The sequence below is a fragment of the Plectrocnemia conspersa genome, unplaced genomic scaffold, assembly GCF_051122295.1.
Source record: "Plectrocnemia conspersa isolate PC_06_02 unplaced genomic scaffold, ASM5112229v1 ptg000013l, whole genome shotgun sequence".
NCBI lineage: Eukaryota > Metazoa > Arthropoda > Insecta > Trichoptera > Polycentropodidae > Plectrocnemia > Plectrocnemia conspersa.
Genome location: NW_028277177.1, coordinates 3,434,845 through 3,457,705, shown reverse-complemented (window position 1 = coordinate 3,457,705; position 22,861 = coordinate 3,434,845). Strand labels below are relative to the sequence as shown.

The 22,861-nt window shown below is 28.7% G+C and overlaps 1 protein-coding gene across 2 annotated transcripts in view; it reads left to right on the top strand.

The window, feature by feature from the left end:
- The first annotated feature begins 1,710 nt into the window (after positions 1 to 1,710).
- Positions 1,711 to 22,861, top strand: part of Agps (alkyldihydroxyacetonephosphate synthase) — a 28,259-nt gene continuing 7,108 nt past the window's right edge. For both annotated transcript variants that reach the window (XM_088202752.1, XM_088202753.1), the window contains exons 1-2: positions 1,711 to 1,934; positions 5,172 to 5,273. In XM_088202752.1, coding sequence (XP_088058878.1) covers positions 1,852 to 1,934; positions 5,172 to 5,273 — 185 coding nt within the window. In that variant the 5' untranslated portion in view covers positions 1,711 to 1,851. The remainder of the gene's footprint in view (positions 1,935 to 5,171; positions 5,274 to 22,861) is intronic.

Here is a 22,861-nt window from a genome sequence, read left to right as displayed (position 1 = left end):
TTCTAGTACTTGGGTGCATTTGGTTTAGTATTGAGATTTATTTTTTGTACTTATAAACCGAATTATATTGACATCATTAATCTATGACAAAAATATGATGCCTTAACTAATATTTTTTAATCATTCGTTTATTAATCGCAGGACATTTTTCACTACAATTTTAAGTTGTTATATATAACAACCAACAAATACATAAATGTTTTGTATTTTTAAATAGAAATAAGCATTTTCTGAAAAAAAAATCACTTTTGTAAATTTATTTTATACCATAAAAATCTATGTAGCTTTATCTCAAATTTGCAAAAATATAACGTATTTTTGTATAAAGTTAATTATATGTATATAAAGTTAATTCTGTAAATTAGTAATCAAACTATATTTTGCTTATTACAAATACAATAATTAAACATAAAATAACATATTTAGTGAGCTCAAATATTATTCACATATTAAAATATTAGTTTGAAAGTTTTAGTGTCACATCTTTACTTAAACAGCTCTCTAGTAATTTTGTCTACTCTTGGTGCTTTATGACATTTAAAGCTTTTCATAGCTGGTCTTACTTCTTCGATTATGGGGTCATCAATGATAATCTTTGCTGAGAACTAGACTGTTTCAAGGATAAAATTTTGCTTCTCTGTGAGTCTTAATAGATTTTCAAAAAACTCGAACTATCTCCCTTTGATTTCGTCTTTCTCTATCAGGATTTTTCCTTTCTTATTTTTGCAAGCATTGAGCCGTGGCTGAAAGGATTTTATTTGCTAGTAATTTATCTCAACAGTAGTTTAACGAATATCTCATACCCAATAATATTATTTTATGATCATGCTATAGTTTCTGTCATTTTATTTTAGTAAAAGTGGCTTCTATTATAAAAGTACTTGACTGTGCGCCTTGCTCATTAGGTATTTTAATTTGTTTGTATTAATTAAATAAAAATACAGGTTTACAAAAATATTTCGTGGAATTGTATGATTTTTGTGTTGTCGTTTTTCCCATATAAAATATAAGGAAAATTATTTTTATGAATACTAAGTTTTTACCCTAAAATATTGTACGTGCAAATAAAAAATATCAGAGTCAAACATTGTATCACTGGGTTAGTTATTTTAGGGTTTATGTGGATCCATTATTTTTTTGTTATGAACAGTGTTTTGAATAGAAACGAATACCTGTTAACGAAAAATATATTTTCGTTGTGTATAATATTATTTACATCATGTGGTATGCAATCTTTAATATAAATGTATTATAATGAAAAGGGAAAAATATTTAATATAAATGTATTATAATGAAAAGGGAAAAAGATATAAAATTATACATCAAATAATAATATTATATTTAATATAAAAAACATATTACATACTATTTTAAAACACACAAAAAATATGACATATAATAAAATGTCATATTGTTTTAATTTTGTAAAAGATTTATTTTATGCTCAATAATCTACTCATAAAGATTTTTCTATTTCTTAAAACATAATTTATTCTTCTCTTCGAGGAGAGAAATTGATCTAATTCTCGTATGACCTTTGACGCATTGGGGCAATTTGTTAGTCTTATTTTAATAAAGAAAGAATTCAACACTAATTTTATATTTGAGTAAATGTGGCAAATGATTAAGTCTATATAATTACTCTATATTGGTAAAAGCAGCGGTAAATCCACCCCATGTATAGTATCAGTAGTTCCTTCGGCGGCCGGCAGGAGGGCCCTCGCGACTCTCGTATATAGAGTGATAAAGAGCGCAATCGCGGTCAGTTGCGCGCGCCCCTTTGCACAGTGTGCGTCTCGCGTCACTCCGTGTGCGTGCGCCGCTTGGAAAAGCGTGTGAAAAGCTCTTGCCATGGCCGACCCAGACGACTACCCCCGGAAGCAGTCCAAAGGACTCACCGCCATCAAAGTGGAGAGTGCCATACCCAAACGAAGGTATTTTCATTCAATGTCTAATATTAACGAGAATTATTGAGACCGGCGACGCCGACGCTTCCCGTTTAGCGTCCGGGAGCATTTTGACGTTTGGCCATAGACAATTTTTTTCCGACCATTGCGCAAATTTTTTTTCGAATCCTTCGGTTTGGCCATAAAAGAACGACCATATATTTTAATAAAGCATCAGCTTCACTCAGGATCTTGACTTTTTTCCTGCTGCTGAAACAAATATGTTTTCTGAGCAGAAAATAGGATTGTTCAAATAAATATATATTAAAAATGTCGAAAAAGGTATGAATACAAAAAATATTTTCTTATTTGAATATTTTTTTTAAGCATTTATTGCTTTCACGATAAAATTGTTAAAATTACAAATAATATTTTTAATACGCGATTTCGTAGTTTGAGATTTTTATTTGACAAGTGTGCGGCAGCAAATACGCAACCCTTACCGCTCTCGACTTGTAATGTTACATATAGTATGTTTAACAATATTTTAATAGAAAGCGAGACAAAATAGACTACCATAAGTAAAATATATAACTATCGCGTTCAAAGGAATCTGAGGAAAAATTATTAAAGCACAGTTATTTTGCAAAAATTACTCGACATCATCTTATTTTTTTAAATTTCTTCGTTTAAATATGATATTTTAGAAACGAATGAAATTGTATTAACAGTAACAATGTTAGATATATGCTTATATAAATTAATATAAATCTAAATAGGAACATACATACAACGGAACATACATATGTATAAGCTAATGTTAATCAGGCCCGGCTGCACAAACGATCTGCGCCAAAAAAATTTTTTTTTGAAATATTTTTAATTTTTTTTAACAATGTTTCTAAAATATCTAAAGTTGCTTGGGGAGTGTAAAATCAACAGCGTGCAATATATTAGAGAACACTCAAAATATTTCGTAGAGCTAGCGGATGATATTTGAAAATAGCCTTTATTTATTTAAACTTATAAATGCTATATCAAACCTACTTTTTATTGTTGAACTCACTTTGCGACGTAATTTCGGCATTTTACAGAAGTGGGGAGGGGGGAAAGTTTGATTTAATTAAGATTTATAAAAATCTTTCGTTGTAACCTGACAGGCATAAGCCCAATGCGTTACAATGGGCAAAATATGTACCAACCGAGCAAGTCAACCATATAAAATTAAGCGTATATAAATTGTTGAATTTTATAAAAACAAACAGTATCTACATATATAGATCTACCAAATTTTAACATATACACAAAAAATATCTATGAACGAAATATAATAAAATATTTAGTAAATAAATTTACATAACTTGCAAAGTGCTCTATATTTTGGTTAATGTAAGAATGTATCACTTAAAAAGAAAATAATTAAAATAACCCGAAATCTCATGCAATGGTGACTTAACGCCATTGGTTATGATTACACATTCAGTTAATATTTCATGTATTTTTTTGCCTGACAGGCGTAAGCCCAATGTATTACAGCGGGGTAAATCAGTACGAACTCACAATATACAATAATGAATACATACAAGTAAATAGCGCATTTTTTATAAATAAAAATTCGAGTGCTGCTGCCGATTTTATTGCTTTTGACGTGAATTTTTGCCTTCTAAGAAGTGATAATTGTTTTTGCGCCCTCCCATTGACCAAAATTCGGCTTATATTATTTTTTACCAATACTTTCATATCAGAAGAGCGTATCCAATAACCATAATATTCTTAGCAATATTCTTCTTCCGAGTTTGTATTTTGGACTAGACCTAATGAAAGTTATACTAAACTATAATTCGTTTTGGAACTTTTATTCGGTTAGGTTTTGGTTTGAACAGTAAATGGACGTTTCGCAACTATCAAATTGAGTTTCATTGTTATTTTAGAGCAGCATATAATTTCACTAGCGCCTATAATTAAAATTATATTTTCGATATTATAACTGAAACAATATGTATTTAGACTTCACTAATGAAAAAATTTAAATCTTATAATTTTACTAGCAACTGCCAGATAAATTATATGTAAACTAGTAAAAACATATATGTCTACCGGTGAAAATATATTCTGATATGATTTTAAAAATATTTTTGGTATAGATACGAGACTTTTTTTTATATTTTTGCAACGGATAATACGAGAAATTCTAGTTTAGAATCAGAGACATCATTTGTCAGTAATCAGAGACAGTGGAGGGGGAGGGGAAAGATTTTTTCTTAATATTTCGATTTCATTAAAATTCATAGTATTTCATTAAATGACATGCATTTTTCTGAACAAATTCAAGTGGGAGGCAAATATTTTTACTACCCCCTCCCCCAAATGAATTTATGTTGAGAGAATGTATAATATTGTTGACCGTCTATTTATATTGTGGGGTCTTATTCTTTGAACTTACGTTAATTTACTGTGACCAAAATTCTGCAATAAGACAATTGCGTCAAGGATTGGGATCACACAATAGCCCTCGTTACGACCAGAAAAAATCATAAATAACAAGGATTCTCGAGTGCATTGTTGCGAAATGGTCACGGATATAATAAATCACCGGATACACAAGATTCCCGTTGCATTATACGACAAAATATAAAAGTAACTCCCATTTCTAAATAAATATAATATGGTACCTTAAAAAAAATCGCTCCTGGTCATAATCGGGAGATTCGTTTTTTCTGTGTTTTAGTTTAAATGTCACATACAAGTTGCATTGACTTATAAATTCACAGTAGAAGTTACGATTCAAACTGAAAAACTAAGTTTAAGAATTATATTGTAATATAACTTTTCCTAATGTACCGATGTTTCACATTACAATTAAAATTTTGCTTGTTAACTTTTACAATGTTATTGAAAACACTAAAATTAATAATTTAATTTTATATGATATTTTTATATTTAAACATATTATACATATTTGCTGTGTATAGTTACAGTAACGAATAATTTAAGCATGCAAAAAATATTTGAACTTCTGGGTCATGCATAATTTAAGTATTTTTAAGAAGGAGTTGTACGTTATTTGTTCTGTAAATATTTATCAATCGAGACGACAGTTGATACAAGACCGCAACTATGAATATTTGCTATTTTTATTTATATAGTAAACTTACCATTGTAACAAGTCTGGAAATCAAAACTGTTAGCTGTTCATAATATGACTTCAAGAAACTTGTACCGTTATTTGTATTAATAATAATTTAATTAAAACGCACAAAATCTGATCATCAATTTACTTTTCAGACAAGAACTGCTGAAATGGAACGGCTGGGGATATCAGGACTCAAAATTCCTCGTTCATGAAAATTCGTCACACGAAAAAATGATAAGATTCACCGGCAAAAGGTAAGACTCACACGCTCGTCATATATTATATAAGATAAGGTTCACAGCTATTTACAAACGGTGCGCAAACTTTGATAAGCAACGATAAGGGGTGCAGTGACTCCAGAAAAGTTTAATTTATAAATATTTTTAAAAATTTATATTCGTACTTCAACGGCTAGTGCTAAGTGACAAATTGTTCAAGGGCAATGTCATATGATATGATGTAACTCTCGAAGAATAGGCTTGCTCGTCATCAGAGTTGTGTGTTCATGTTATCATAACTTTTAAAACATGTTGTTAGACATATACACACACAAACACCAATAAACTTCCCAATCATGCGTCTCAGAGTGGGTAAATTGAGATGTCGCGGTGAGAGTCTGAAAATAGCACTTGAACTCTGTAAAGTTCAAGCTGCAATTCAAGTACATACTAACAATATGTATTACAGAAAGCATGAGATTGCTTACAAAAAGCATACAATATTTTTTATTGATAAATATTTGCAAACCGTTTGATAAATTCAATATATTTTCTTGAGGCAATTATCATAGATTTTAAAATAAAGCACAATTAAAAATCGAATGATGTTTATATATAATGTTTTTCAAATATAAAATAGTAAAATATTGTTGTTATGTTAGTAAGACAGTGCTTCCATCATTTTTTAACTTAAGGCACAATAAACCTCTTTTTATAATTCAAAAACACAAAATATTTTTCAAACATGAGTAACATATAAAAAAATGACTATGCACATAACTAAAAATTTAATATTCTCACAGTAATTATGCTTCTTATGAACAGGAATAGATAATTCTACCCCATAGGAAAATAGAAAAACGTAAATTTAAAAAATTGTATTAATTATAAATATTGTCGAAAGAGATAGATCTCACTGACTGTGATTTCTGAATTGAGTATAGTCTAAAATATTTTTTTCTTTCAAAATAAAATTTATTTTAACTAGTTATATTGCTATATTGTATGTTGTATGTATGTTTTATTGTCAAATCGCCCTTCCTACTAGTAACATATGCAGCGTATAATTAAGTTTAAATTATATACCTTAGTAAAACATCGATTTTACTCAATATCCGTCATGACACATATCAAATTAACGCCAACTATTACAATATTGATTTTCACTAACCCCTCTCGGGCACAAATATCACACGCAAACATAGGACAGTGGTTTAAATAATTCAAGGGTTCTTCTACTTACTTCTGTCACTAATAACTGCCCCAGTTTCCTCTCTCCCTTTCTACGATACAAAGTGTAAGTACTTCATAAAGAGGGGTGGGTGACTAGTGCACACGCACCGATCATCGATCGTCGCGATCATATCTCGTAAATGAATTTAATATTTGCATAACTCTGTATTTATAAGTGTTGTTTGCACATGTTAAAATATTCTATCTACTTGATGCTATTTATTGTGAGAGAAAAAATCCAAGTATTTACTTTTTAAATAAGTAAAAAACGAAGAACGCGGCACTCGCATGTCAAATGCGTTGTATATACATGTAATAGTGTTTTAGTTATCTAAGATCTTTTTTTCGCTGCAAACTCTACAAATTTTATTAGCGAGACTGTCGCAATAATGTGTTAATTTTGTATATAAATCACTTGGTAAATTTTTTTGGATCATCATCAGCATCACATAAAAATATAATTTGTTTATAAAAATGTTGGTTTTGTTGTTCATTTAGTTTTTTTTTATTTTAAATTTAGGAAACTAAAAAGTTGCAAAAAAAAACAATAATTTAATATGCGTAATATGTAAACAATAAATTGGATTTTTTATCTAAAAACTGAATTTTTTTGATTGTTATTTTTATTTAGTCAAAAAATTTTCGACTAAAAAATAACGATCAAAACTTTTATTTCTTACTCTAAATTTTTTGACCGACAAAAATAACAGACAAAAATATTTTTCTACTTTTTAAAAAAATATATTTTTAAAATTTAAACACAATACTTTAATTTTCACTAAATGACCGTCAAAATTTAATAAAAATATTATTTTTTACTTAAAGCTGAAGTATCAAAAAAGTAAGGTTAGTTTTCTGGATATATATTTTTAAATAACTCAATTTATAAAAAAAATACCAATAAAGTATTAAGTTACTGAGGTAATTAATAACTTTTTAATGAAAAAGATTCAACATTTTTTGATCGTTATTTTTTAGTCAAAATTTTTTTGATTGACTAAAAATAACGATCATATAATTTCAATGCGGACAAGGCTACTTAAACGCTTTAAATAATTTAAAGTTTCTATTTGTGATGTAGTTTTGAAATATTGTAATGTATAATCAACTAGTTTAAAAAGTGTTTTTTAAAACACTTTGCTAGAAAAATATAAATAAAATACAGTTTTTAATTTAGCAATTTTTGAGAATAGTTTTTTATATCAATAATTTAATCACAATGTAAAATTGAGTTTGATATAATCATTAAAATATATACTGTTACATCAAAGTTGATATATGTAGCTGTTAAATATTTCACATTGTTAACTGCAGAAGTCCTTACTTTTTTGAGTTATTATAAAATAGGCAAAAATTGATAATGATTTCTTATAAACTCAAATCTAGAAAGATCCTATTTTTAAAATACATCTAAAAGTGTACGATATCAATATGTAGTACATATACTCATTTATATTATTTTTTATTTTATATATTAGCTTAATTTAACTCCATGTGGCTGTCTAGAACTCAAATCTGACGATTGAAGTGAAATAGCTTGTTAACCGTTTAAATGCTACATAACATTTTCTAAAAGTCACGCAATAAGGCATATATATTAAAAAATAAAAGTCTACTCAATAAGTCGCACATAAAATCAGCGATTTTTTTATAGTATGTGTGATAAATTGTAACACTTGAAAGCTTACATTAATAATTTATCCGCACCTCGCATATAAAGGGGCTAATGTAAGTCTGCGCAATCGTCAGACATGGTAAGCTCCACTGGTTGTGAGCAAGGCCTGAACTGAAGCGTAGTTAAAAGGAGGTTTACTTTTTAGCCTGTTTCGTTGCAATTATTTATGTTTACATAAAAATATGCTCGAATACTTACGGCGATACAAGTATAAACTTATATTTTTTTAAAACGTAGAAAAGTTTTTGTCTGTTGTTTTTAGTCGATCAAAATATTTAAACTAAAAAATAAAAGTTTTGATTTTGTTGTCAAAAATATTTTGCCAAATAATTTTTAACAACACACCTAAAATATTAGGAGAATGATAAATTTTTTAACACTAAAGTTTTTTTAATTTTTATTATTATTATCGGTAAAATATAAATTTGTGTAAAATATGAGCTAATACATATTAGTTTTCTAGGAACATAACATAATAAGGAACATAATTTATGAAAAAAATATTAAAAAGTTATTTTATAGTCGAAAATTTTTAGGTCAAAAAAATGTAGTTTTTAATAATTTTTGAAAATAATCAAAAAATTTATAAGAACCAATTTAAACGAAAAAAAAATATTTTGCCTGCGCGGTAGTTTTTTTAGTTAAAAATTTAAACTTAAATTTTTTTACTTAGTCTGAAATTAAAATTTTAATTTTTTAATTTTTTTGCTGGTAAAATTCAGGTTTGTATAAAAAGGAAGCTATTATTTGTTTTCTATGAATATATTATAAAGAAACTTAATTCATGAAAATTTGCGATAAGTATTAAGTTACTAAGTTAATTAATAATGTGAAAATAAAAGTATTATAATTTTTCTAGATACATTTTTTTTATATAGCAAAGAAATTATGCTACGACTTTTCCCAATTTTATTTAGCCAATAAATAATTTATTACTGATTAAATATTCACACAATTTCATAGAAAAAAATTATCGAAGGAAAGAATTTTTGATGTCATAAATATATATCACATGTACACTGAATATGGATCGATTACATAATATTATATATTAACAGAATATATTTGCGGAAATAGATCCTATGTTTTCTATGCTAGTCTTTTCCATCTATGTTATCTTTTATTACTACTTGACGATTTGGCATATTATTCGAATTAACCTTTAGATATTTATTTTGATTATTCTTAAAAGAGGAAAAATATATTTGCTGTGTATTTTCAATTTCTAGTTAATTCTTCTGCCGATCAGTCAATGTTTGCCTTATAAACATTCCGAAAAATATTTGTTTAATAAATATATTAACGCGCGCAAGATCGGGTTTGATATCCAAATGACGCAGCTTAGTGAGAAAATTAGCACTGCTACTATACTTTTACAATACATCTTTTAAAAGTGTTTAAAATAAACAATCTATAGTGCCTGTAAAGATTAATCGAGGTGAAGGTCCAATGACTCAATACTTAAGTGTCATCCTATACCAAAAAAGTGATAATTAAATATTGAAAAAATGATCTATGGTTTATTTATGTGACCTCGACATTGAAACTGTTCACCTGTTGACTATGAAAAAAATTGCGCAAAAGTATTGCGAAATGATCTTACAATGTTACAATCGTGATAGATTAGTAATGATGATGTTGCGCAACGAAGACTTACTCAGTCAAAACTTATTATTATAGCAATTGTAATAACTTTCTAACCTAGCGCGAGATATGCACATGGAACCGCCCGAATCTCGCACGACAGAACCAAAAAAACCTTACGCAATGGCATGGCACATAGTACTTGAGATAACTTTCATTGTCGAAGAGGAGAAATGGCCTAGGTAAATTGACGTTGCAAAATCGGCAGGTCCAGAATGGTCACTGAGATGGCGCCCGAGGTGCCACTCGTTTTGATTGTCAATCGTCAAATGATTATAGTTATTGAGTTGTAGGAGATGGATTGTGAATAATTTACTATGCCATTATCTTTCATATTTTTTTTATTTACATACAATACAATAAACTATAAAATATCAAGAAATACTATTGTCACAATTGTGCTAATTGACCATCTGGAACATCATAACGCAATACCTCCGTTCATTCGCTTCATTCTTCTTGTATTTGGTTTTTAGTATTGACCACCATTCGGGAAGAAACTAGTATATATGTAATGGTAAATTTGAGATCGTTCCATTCTATGAAATATGTAATCCGGAGATGCTTGGTAGCTGTTTGTGTTCGGCAGAGATATCGTTTGCTTTTTTCGAAATTTGTTTTATTGTCGAAATGGATAGTCCTGGGCTTTCTCTACAAGCTTCTTTCGGGATTTTAACCCTGAGAGGTGTGATTTTGCAGCTAGTAAGACGCAGGTGGAAACTAGTGAGAATTTGATAAATTGCGACAGACTATGATGGGCGAGATCGTTATTCTCCGAGCGGTGGTGGAGAAGCTGGCGCAGGGATTAAGTCCGTGGTATATCCTTAGAGTTCTGGTTGCTGTAGCAGGTTGATTCCTCGCTGCTGCGGTGCTCGTATGATGGAGTCTCTCTCAGGATGTGAGCGTCCATGACCGTATGTTTTCCCCGGGTGGATGGACGTCTGCTAGCCTCTTCTCCTCAATATTCAGGGATGCAAAACTTGCTAAAAAATCATAATCATGCAGCGATCATCCAGCTAATCGTTGCACTAGCTTCTTAAAACAACGAAATATGTATACGCCTTTAAAAATTGACATTTTCTTTATGGACATCTTCTACGGTGCTTTTTGTCTTCCGGTGATATATTGTTTTTCCGTGACCGTTTCGCAACAAAGAAATATTCTGTCAATGCACCGGAGAATCCTTGTGTGTTATTTATTTGACACTTTTTTCTAGTCGTATCGAGGGCCTTTGTGTGGTCCCATCCTTTACACTATATTGTCTTGTTTATCTTAATTGTTAATAAATGATAATTTTTGGTCACAGTCAAAAATAAGATCCCCCACAACTTTTATTTAGTTTATTTGGAAAACATATTTCTACTTAAAAATTAAATTCAAAAACATTTTATACTACTAGTTTTTTGAAATAAAATCCTTCTTTTATATAAAATTTAGTTGCTCTGATAAAAACAATTGTTCAATTAAAAACTAAAAACTAAACCAAACAAATGTTTCAGTACTTCTATTGCAGTTAACAATGTTAAATAATTTTTGCGTTATTTTTATTGTTTTCGTCATTGACAGAAGCAGACTTATTTGAATTGCTGTCAATAACTGTATAATTTAATTTTACGAAAACATACATATTTATTATTTTATAAAGTATGTTTTATTTATTTTTTATTTTTTTATTAGAAGCTTGGTACGAATTTTACTATTATTGTTTTTAAACATCCGAACAGAAGTTTCTTTCGACAGTTATTTTAACTGACTTTGAAGGTAAAATTAATCGAAAACTCTCTTTTCTTTAGCAAACGTAGAATTATTTGAACTGCTGTCAAAGATTCAGGTTAAAATTTCTTTTGCTGTTTCGTTTATTTCATAATACGAAAGCATAAAGTAATGGATATTTATTATTATACTATGATGAGCGAGATCGTTATTCTCCGGAGCGGTGGTGGAGAAGCTGGCGCAGGGATGATGTCCGTGGTAGATCCTTAGAGTTCTGGTTGCTGTAGCAAGTTGATTCCTCGCTGCTGCGGTACTCATATGATGGAGTCTCTCTCAGGATGTGAGCGTCCATGACCGTATGTTTTCCACGGGTGGACGGACGTCTGCTAGCCTGTTCTCCTCAATATTCAGGGATGCAAAGCTTGCTAAAAATCAAAATCATGCAGCGATCATCCAGCTAATCGTTGCACTAGTTTCTTAGAACAACGAAATATGTATATGCCTTTAAAAATTGATGCACATCTACGGTGCTTTTTGTCTTCCGATGATATATTGCTTCCCGTGATCGTTTCGCAAATAAGAAATATTTCGCTTATGTATATTTATTAATCTATATTTATTATTATTTAATAAAATATTTATTAGTCCATAAAGTCAATCTTATGTTTTTAATTTCATATTTTAATGATAAGTTTAGTGCTAATTTCACTATTATCATTTTTTAAACTTTCAAACAAAAGTTTCACTAGTTCTTTCTCAGTTTATATTCTTGAATATTGTTTAACCCAAAAATTCGACTTTATTTCAATAATTATTTATTTATTTATGAGTCCATATTTTATTTTTAATTTTAGTACAAATTTCATTTATATAGTATGTTTTTCAATTTCACTACTTTCACAGTTTTGCTTCATCTTTTTTGTCTAAACATTTGACTTTTATTTTGGCAATAATATTTTAGAATGATTCGTCATTCTTTATTGCAGAATTCATATCAATCTTTTTATGGTCACAAAAATCAATTACATTACATTACTATTTTTTATAAAATTGCACAATCATCTAAATACCGAATTATTAAAAATTCTGGTATCTCTGTGGTTATATTTTTATTCACACCATCTTAATTGTAAATATTAATGTATTTTATTAACTAATTTTTCGAAACAAATTATATATTTTTTTCTCTATAAGCAAAATTATTGCTAAATCCAGACATTAGTTATTAACTACCAACTCACAAAGAAGAGAAATGGATTCCAATAATCCAAATTATGCGCATTAACTTTTGGTATTTCAATTATGAGATCTATTATTACGCTGCGGCACCTTAATTGCTATAATCATACTATAAATAATATTTATTGCACGAAGGAGATTGAAACATATCTTAGTGAATTAAAAATCTTAAAAATAATAATTTTTCTATAAAGTAAGATAAATTTTTATGATTTGAAATAGTTCTCTTATTTTATAAATCTTTGTGTGGTTACAAAGATATTATTAATATACCGCATTCACTTTTTATTCCATCTGACAGTAATAATAACATTCTTTGTCATATTTTGCGACGAATGAAATAAGTGTTGTTTTGTGGTTTAATTTATTATATAATAAAACAGCTGATTGCAAACAGAAGGTTGTAGTGATTCAAAAAATATATTATATTATACATACACGAGTATTTAACTTCTGAATGGAAAAAACGTTTTTTACAACGTATTGTATTATTTACTATAATAATATTTTCCATTAAATTAAACAAGAATGTATATATGTATGTATGTGTATGCATATAAATAAAATATAGTTACGTTTGAATGCAAATAACGAACCCTAATGATTGCGGTCATAGGTTTATTGTTTTAGTGCATTACAGTTCAGTTTGATCTTATGATTTCACGATTGCATATTTATATACACACTGTTTTTAAGTAATTTGTCAATATATTATTAGTAAGATATAATTACACAATAATGATTTAACTAAAGCTCATATATGACACGATGTTCAAGGGTAGTTAATCATAACAATAAATATAAAATATGACGGTCATTTATATTTGCACATGTCATCATGTATCATATATTTCATTTATGTATTAATTTTATTTTCAACAATCAATATGTAAATGTTTTATTGATGCATTACTACAGGCAATACATTTTCTGAATTTTATTGCATGCAATAATGCATAATGTATATTTTATTATTTTATATATGTATGTGTTTCATATACTAATTGCTATTATAATATTTATATAACCATGCTTTATTTGGATATATTCTCAATTGTGTTGTATATCATCTCAAGGTATATATAGATGCTTAGTAATCCTTTGGATGAGCCATGAATCGGCATGTGTGCATTATTTAAATTTGAGAACATGATTATTAATGTTGCATCTTTATTGGCGGTACTATTCTGAAACATTACGATTTTCTCTAATTCATTGTGAACCTCAATTATATTTAACAATCATATTATTGCAGATTCGCCATTGTTATATAATTAAATTATTATCGTAGTGCTATACCCAACAATAGCATTTATATGGTTGTATCGCACAAATTGCATAACCGTAAAACCTAACGCGATTCTTCATGAGATTATGAAAATTTTAGAAAACATAATCTGAAACTATAGATGAATATACAACTATGTATAATTAAAATATTAATTATATGTTATTAACTATTACAAATAGTACACATTAAATATAATTAAAGCTGATTTTTCTATTTTTTGTATAAGTATTTTTCTTGCGCTTATCATTTTTTTATAGAGAATCGAATAAAGTAGATCTAAACAGAATTTTGCCCAATAGGAGAGCGCAAAAAACAATTATCACTTCTCAGAAGTCAAAAATCCACGTCAAAAGCAATAAAATCGTGTCAGCACCGTCGCAGTGAGAACGCTCGTTACCGAGCGTTCCCACTGCGACGGCGCCGACACGATTTTATTGCTTTTGACGTGAATTTTTGCCTTCTGAGAAGTGATAATTGTTTTTCGTACTCTCCTATTGACCAAAATTCGGTTTAAAAATACTTTTATCAGCCTTCTTATATAGTAATATGCGATAGTAAGATAGCTATTATATGCTTAAAACATAGTTTAATATCGAAATGCAGACAGTGGAGCAATATGTGAGATGCGACGTCTATCTGTACTTATTCTTCTGCTTATTTTCTCCATGAAAAATGATTGTATTTTGGACTTGACCTAATGAAAGTTCTAAAACTATAATTAGTTTTAAAATTTAAAGTTTGAGAACCCTAGAGGTGTGACTTCGTAGCCAGTGAGACGCTTAGTGGAATCTAGTTAGAGTTTTATTAGATTATATTATAATTGCGACAGAGGAATAATGGCGAGATGTTTTTTTCCGAGTGGTGGTGGAGAAGCTGGCGCAGGGATGATGACCGTGGGAGGTCCTCAAATGTCTAGTTGGTGGCGTGACAGCAAGTGTACAGCGGAAGTTAATACCTCTCAGTTCCTCTCGGGATGTGAGCGTCATGGGCGTGGCTGCTGATGACTTCCTTCTCCTCATCGGAGTCTTAGCTTAAATATCCAAGGCTGCAAAGTTTTCGGATCGTGCATCGATTTACTCGTTTCTCAGAAATTTACGCCTTTAGAAAGCGACATAGTGTCTTAAGATTAAGACCCCGCAAATTTATTAATAATATATTTTCACACTTTCTGTTTCTTGTATTTTTCTTAATATTTATAAAGCCACAAAAAAACCTAATAAAAATCATAAAATTTATATAATCTATCGCTTCATTAACTTATTTCTTATTTATTAAAATCCCAATAAGAAATTGTGTTATAAGTCTTTCCAAAGAGTAAAATTGCTATAGCATAGTTGGCTTTCAATGTTATATATATATATAGAATAGGCTTTCAAACTATACAAATATAAAGCTTCCACACTAAATACGTTTATAACTAAAAGATAGATGAACACTTGATTTAATTTTAGCTGTAATTCTTTAGAAGTATTTTCTTGGGTCGTATCTCTTGGACCCAAACACATAGACTATTTTTTTTGGCTTATTTGGTTTTGAACTGTGTTATGGCACTTCTTCGTTATCCATTGTGCTAAGCCCTTTATTTTATATCACACGTAACAATATGATATAAAAATGGTTTACTTTTATACCGTGACAGCTAAGAAAACCAAGCTTTTAGACAAGTTTTCTTTTGACTTAATATATATAGCTTCTTTACATTGATATTTAATTACAAATGGTTAAGTATCAGTAAAATACTATTATACAATCAAACTTTGATTCACACATTGTTTGAGATCTTTTTCCAACGCAGCTTTCAGCTCATAACTATCCATGAGCAAAAAAAACTATACAACGTTGACATATCGAGCTGTCTTATTTGCCTTGCTACGATTTTTTTTACGTATACATAGCTTCACAAAAAAAATATATAAAGGGCAAATAACAAAACTGGGTGAAGAATCATAATATTTCTTATGAAAAATAACAAACTAAAAATTCTAAAAAATATATATCAGCGCTTAAAACTGAAAATAATAAAGCCAATATCAACATGGTAAAAGCTGAAACTTGTTTTATATTTTTAATTTAATTTTCCTGCATTCCTAATTTTGTATTGAACGCTAATAAAAAATAGTGATAGTCTGTCAAAAACTAGAAAAGTCAGAAATGTCGACTTTTAAACTCAATACAAATATTAGGCCTATTATTGGTATAATTCTTGTGGTATAATTAAAACAGCTGATAAATTTTCAATGAAAAATAGGTTAAAATCTAGGAAATAATCTGTCATTATTCCTCAAAGAGCACGTACACATAATTATTTACATAGCGAACATGTACACGAATGTTGAAAATCACTCATTAGCCAACTTAAGCGTAAATTTACAAAGAGTGACTGCTATTCAATCCGATGTATGTTTGTTATATGCAATGCTAGGATTTCAACGAGCAATAACTAGGTATATTCGATTCCAAGTTCTTGGAAAATCGTCGTCGATTGTTCAATATTATCTTTAACGTCATCTGCACAGTCACGATTTCTTTCGTTCAGCTTATCCACAGTTTGGAATATATATTAGGTCCATTTGGAAGTGAAATTTAGTTTTGATTTTCGTTTATTGTTCACACATGTGTACTTATTTTTTTGCAATCACTTTCTAAATGCTCGCGCTTGTATACCATTTGAATGGATTCCATTAAATTTGCCGAATCAAATGACCATTTAATGTTGACCGATGGTGTTAATTTAAACACAAATATCGTGCGATAAAGGATGATGACAATAGAAAGTGTTTAGAGTTTTTTATCGGTACTGACGTCCAAGGGCGTTTTCGATCTTGGGTCACTCGTTTTAGAAGTACTCTGTGTAAACACAGGTGCGGCTGAGAAGAAAATGGTTGTTGGTGTGTAAGTGAAGACTTGTTACACAAACGTGAGCACCAAAATTGAGGAAAAAACATCATTTTAGTCGGCAGACAAGCTGGAAGAAGTGCTAATAAAATTTAAAAAAAAAATGTCACGATCAAAACTATAACTATAATAAACAATAAATGTTACGTGGTTATACAAATTCTCAAGTTAAAAATAGTGTATTACATAAAAAATACCTCAAGGCACAAACATATTAACTTACATGAAAGTGTTTCGAGATATTTTTACATTTGCAAATTGACCTGTTTTTTTTATAATTCATAAAAAAAAATTTTGGTGAAGATAATGATTGAAACGTTAAAAAATAGAAGAGAGTAGATATATATATATATATATATATATATATATATATATATATATATATATATATATATATATATATATATATATATATATATATATATATATATATATATATATATATATGTATGTATGTATTTTTTTAGTATTAAAATTATATTATATTTTTTTAATTATAAACTATTATCAGAGTTAATTCAATACATGTTGATATACATGCATGTTCAATAATTCACCCGTGAGATTAAGAAAATCTAGGAAAACCTAATCTGATCTATGATATATCAGAATAAAATTATATAATAATCACTAATTCCGATCTCCCAGACCCGATACGAATTGTAAAACAAATTTAACCAACATTACTTGACAGGTTTCCCCAATGTGTCTTGATGGTCAATATACAATTAAACAATCAAAAAACAGAATCTTACATATTATTTTCCAACTACACATCGACAAAAACATCCTTGTGTTTGATAAGCTTGTGTAAGAATGCGTTCTCAAGCGTGGCGGTTAAGAATAAGGGGCGCGATCGCGACGTGCATTTATCAATGATCGAACCCGGCAAGTATCAGCTTTAAAATGTGCTTCATTGAATAGATGAATGAGTTTTATTCCAATGTTCCCAGCAAAAAGGCACTAGAATACATACACGGATACGATCCAAATTATTATTTTTCTTTAAATTCTCTCTAGTACTTTGCTTCACTTGTATTCCAGACAATGGAGCTACATTCGAGGACGCTACGAACTAACATATCGTACAGAACGCGAATCGCCAATAAATTATTAAATTGACACGCGCTTTTTTCAATTTATCTTATTTAATATAAACGTTTATTATAATATAAAAATACTTACATTGAAATAAGTATAAGTTGCTGTTTTAAAATTTAAAAAAGACCGTTACTAATACAAAAAATTAAATTAAATTAAAAGTATTAAGCTTAATATTATTTATATACATATTTAGGGCTTGTTGCACCCTAGGGGGTGATGACTTCGTATCCAGTGAGACTCAGGATGGAATCTAGTTAGAGTTTTATTACATTATTTACATATTGTTTCCTTGTTTATGGATAATCATTTTGGTTACAGTAAATTAACGCAATTTTAAGACAAAGACCCTTTCAAACGTGGTCACCTGTGTGTGGTCACTACAAATATATTAATCTAACTAGAGATTTAAGGCAACTAAGAAAATAAATTTATTTCTCTAAGGAAATACATGTATGTGTTTATGCATTTTATGTTTATATTTAAATTTAAGTTTAGTCTATCGATTCTATAAAATATGGTCTTTTAAAATATTTGTATGGTATATTTTTGTACGATTATAGCAATGTTTATGGTATTACATTTTTTAACGTTAGTAAAAAAACCGTGTTATATGAGTTCAGAAAAAAATGTTACTCCACACCAAGCAAGCGTATTATAACCGGTCTAATTAAGTGTCAATATAATACTATTATTTTTAAATTTCGGTTTTGTGACCTCAATTGGAATCCATATGTATACATAAGTATCTGACGCAGTTTCTTTGTTTACTAAGAAGCGTTTTCTGCGTGTTGAATAAAAAAATGCAAAAAAAAATATTGCTTCGTTTTTTCTTGATTTTTTAAATTTTCCATTTAATAAAATAATTGTTCAAGCTGTGTAAAGACGTTTGTAATTGGTATAAAAACTAGTTGTGATGGCTGTGTCATCAGCATACATCGCTAGGTCTATATTTTTTTCATAGGAATGTCATTAGTATATGTATAATATAGAAAAGTGGTCCAAGCAAATTATTCTGTGGGAATTTTAATTTAGTAAAATAATATTGCTTTGCCATTTTAGGTATGAATGTATATTCAAGAATAATGATCCAATATTGGTAATAATATGAGGATGTGCAAATTATAATCAGAGGTTTTATAGGTTAAGCTATGTCGAACGCTTTGTATATATCTAGCATTAATAACCCTGTACTACTTTTTTCATGTTGAAACTAGCAAAAATGTGTTTATTTAACCAAAGTTGGCGAGTCGTTGAATGCATTTTGCAAAATCAAAATTGTTTGTTCATAATTTTACATAATTTTAAAATAAGTTTTTTAAATGTTTGACTGAGCAACGAATGGGAAGGTAATCTTCTTTCATGAGTTTTTTGATTGGATGAATTTTGACTGTTTCAAGACAGTGGGAAAATACACAAATGATATTTTAGAAAAGCATTTTTTTATTAGGATACTATTTAATTTATCAAGCCCATTATTTTTTATATAGCACAGAATTTTAAGCATGTTTAATTGCCTGATTATCTATCACTGATTTGTCAATTTTAAAAATCTTACGTGTGACTTTCTTATTTGTTTGCACATGTGTGTAATTTTGTGTCAGCGTATAGGACTTTGAAAAAACATTGGCAATAAAATATGATCAAAATTAAGTAATAATAAAATGTTAATATATTTATTTGTCCTCTTACAAAAGATTTTTTAATTATTATTAAATTTTACTATTTTGTAACACATCTATTTATAAATAGTCATAAACTTAATTGGTTCATGGTTCACAATAGACTGTAGTGTATACATATTATATATACAATTTACATACGTCACCAGACAATTCGCATACAATTGAGTAACCAGATTATATAAGGATAAAATATCATAAAAGTGTCATACTAAGAATATAAATCTTAAATTACAAGTAAACTGTGACGCGTTTTTTTTTAAATTTAAAGCTTGCGTGATTAATTGTTAATGTTTTTGCCATTTATTTTAGAAAAAGTAACTATGAGACATAGCACGAGGTATACACATGTACGTGTGCCTTTGAAAAGCATCTCAAAGATGGACATTGATCCTTTTTGCAGCCATGCATAATTTTGCAGGAAAAACCTTTGACCCGTAATAGGCTGTAAAACTTTGTCCCCGCGAAACCTTCATCCATTCATTCTGTCAACCGTTTATAAGCGCTTTATGGTGTTTGAATAGAGTAGTTCAAGTTTGTCTTGGATATCCAAATATGACGAGACCGTCGCTTTCTTTCGTACTCGTCTCGAGAGCACTCAATAGACATCTTCTTATTATACCAAATATTTCGTAAACAACATTTTTCCTTTATTCTTCAAAAAATTGTACTCCTCCAAGAACCTTGATTGTATATAAATGAAAAAATTAAAAACTTTCCTGTTGTGTTACCTTTCTTGTGATATTAGAGTTGTAAATTGCGTTTCTAAAGGTGATAATGAAGCATAAACTCATTCATCGTATATCCTTAAATGAAATATTACACAGACAACAGGAAAAAAGCTTCAATACCAAATTTGATTTATAATATCGTCCTTGACACGTTTCGCGGCGACCTAGGTTACAGTTTTTAGTATATAAATAAAAATATAAATTGAAACCACTTTTTTATTGTAGTTATTCTTAATATTTTTTCCTTAAAACATATGTACATTGCTATATTATGTTAATAAGAGTGAAGTATTTATTCTTTAATAAAATAAACATTAATTGGTATTTTTAATTATTTTATAAGAACATAAGTATAATAATTTTCAGGAGTGTCATTTATCTTTAATCTTACGAAACTTTTAGGTTTTCTTATTTTTGTATTTTAGTCGGTATTTTAAGAATATTGCTCAAGCTAAAAACTTACTTCTTTAGATGGTTTCAATTATTTGTTTACAATGTTATATAATTTAACTCTTACAATATTCTAATAATCGATCATCAAAGATTCATTGGTCATTTCTTTCCCAATACAAATTACAAATTGCATTTTAAAAATCATTATATCTGAACGGAAAGCAACATGATTCAACTTCCAGTTATACCTCAAATCATCAGTCATATTTTTTTACCAAGGTTGGAAAACACTGCTTCAAACAATGATGCAACAATGCAGCCTCCAAGAGCGTGCAGCCATTACACTTGTTTATTAATGAATCACGAGTTTCTAATACTCGTATGTAGTGTTTTTGATTTTTTAATATTTTTCATTACACAAAAAAAAATTCACATTGCATTCCTTTAGAAATTTATATATTTTTTAAATAATAATTAAAATAAAATACATACTATTATTTTGCCTTGTATTATAAAAATACTTGAAAGGCAATCAAAGGGTTAATGTCGAAACTTCTCTGCTCAGTCATTGAAATAATTTATTTAATTTAATTAATTCATCATAAGATAATATCGTGAATATCAAATTCGTCATTAGAAAAAATCACATTGTAAAATAGTTAACACTTTAGTTGCCGAAATCCGTTCCATCGACTTTTGCTCTATTGGCAAAAATTGCAGAAATCTGCAAAAATTTTAATCGAAAAAAATAATCAATTACATTTTTAATAGACTATCGACTGTATTTTTAATATTGTATTCTTTCAAGAGTAAATAAGATCTTTTAATATGTAATACGCCCGAAAGGTTCGGTAATTAAAGGGTTAATGTCGAAACATCTTTGCTTATTCAAGCAATTCAGTGATTTTTATGAATTCGTGATTTTACCATTACGTAAATATTGCATAAATATTATTGATATTTTAATCAATTAGCACGTTTTATTTGATATTGTAATGCTTAGATCTTGTTTAATCTTTGTCTCCATAAATTTTCATTTTGTCTTGCAATAAAAATCAACGATTGTTAATTTAGCTTTTGTACTTATTTGCGACCTTGAGGTAAAAATATGCCAACTAGAAGATGTAGAAGAGTAGAAACCAAATACTCGAATATCACTTACGACAAAAATATTCTGCTCCATGAATCTGTAAATTATAAACACATCCTTAATTTAAATATAATTTATGCATTGAAATCAAAACATATTACAACAAAATTAATTTTATAAAAGAAGCTGGATAAAATAAAAGTAAGGACTTACAAACATCTGGAATCTCTTTATAGCAACCACAATAATATTATATAAGTAAGAAGTTTTTCTTAAAAAATCGCAGATTTTTGTGTATTTTTAACTTATGTTTATCATAATTTACTATTATTATTATATTTTATTTTTGTAAAAATTATTTTGACAGACTGCAGACAGATCCGTCCGAGGTTTTTACCAGCACACACGGTCGGATTTGTCCGTCAGACATCCATCTCGGACAAATCCGGCGGGCAGATCCGTGCGTGTGTGGCCAGCTAATATGCGAATATAATAAGAATATGTTCGCTATGTTAGCCTTTTTTATATGTTGATATATTAAATATTAAAAAAAAAATTAAAACGACAAATAAAGGTCGAATTGAGCAATTAAAAACGACAAATTTCTTTATATAGTACTCAGAATTACCGTTAAAACTACCTGCTAAAATATTTCGATGCACTTGTAAAGTGTTACACGCCATTTTAAAGGATGCCACATTATTATGGCCTTATGTTCCACATATGTAACAAAAACTGTCAACCGCGGTCTTGCAGTGTCTTGAGCTGCCCTTGAACATTTACTGATTTTACGTATTATTTTAAGTGAACTTTCTCCCTATAACTGACAATCGACAATGAGGTATATGTTAGTTAACAGCAGTGCTGCCAATGTAAAAAACACACAATTGTAAATAAAATATTGCATGATTGGTGCAAAAATGAAAAATTATAATCT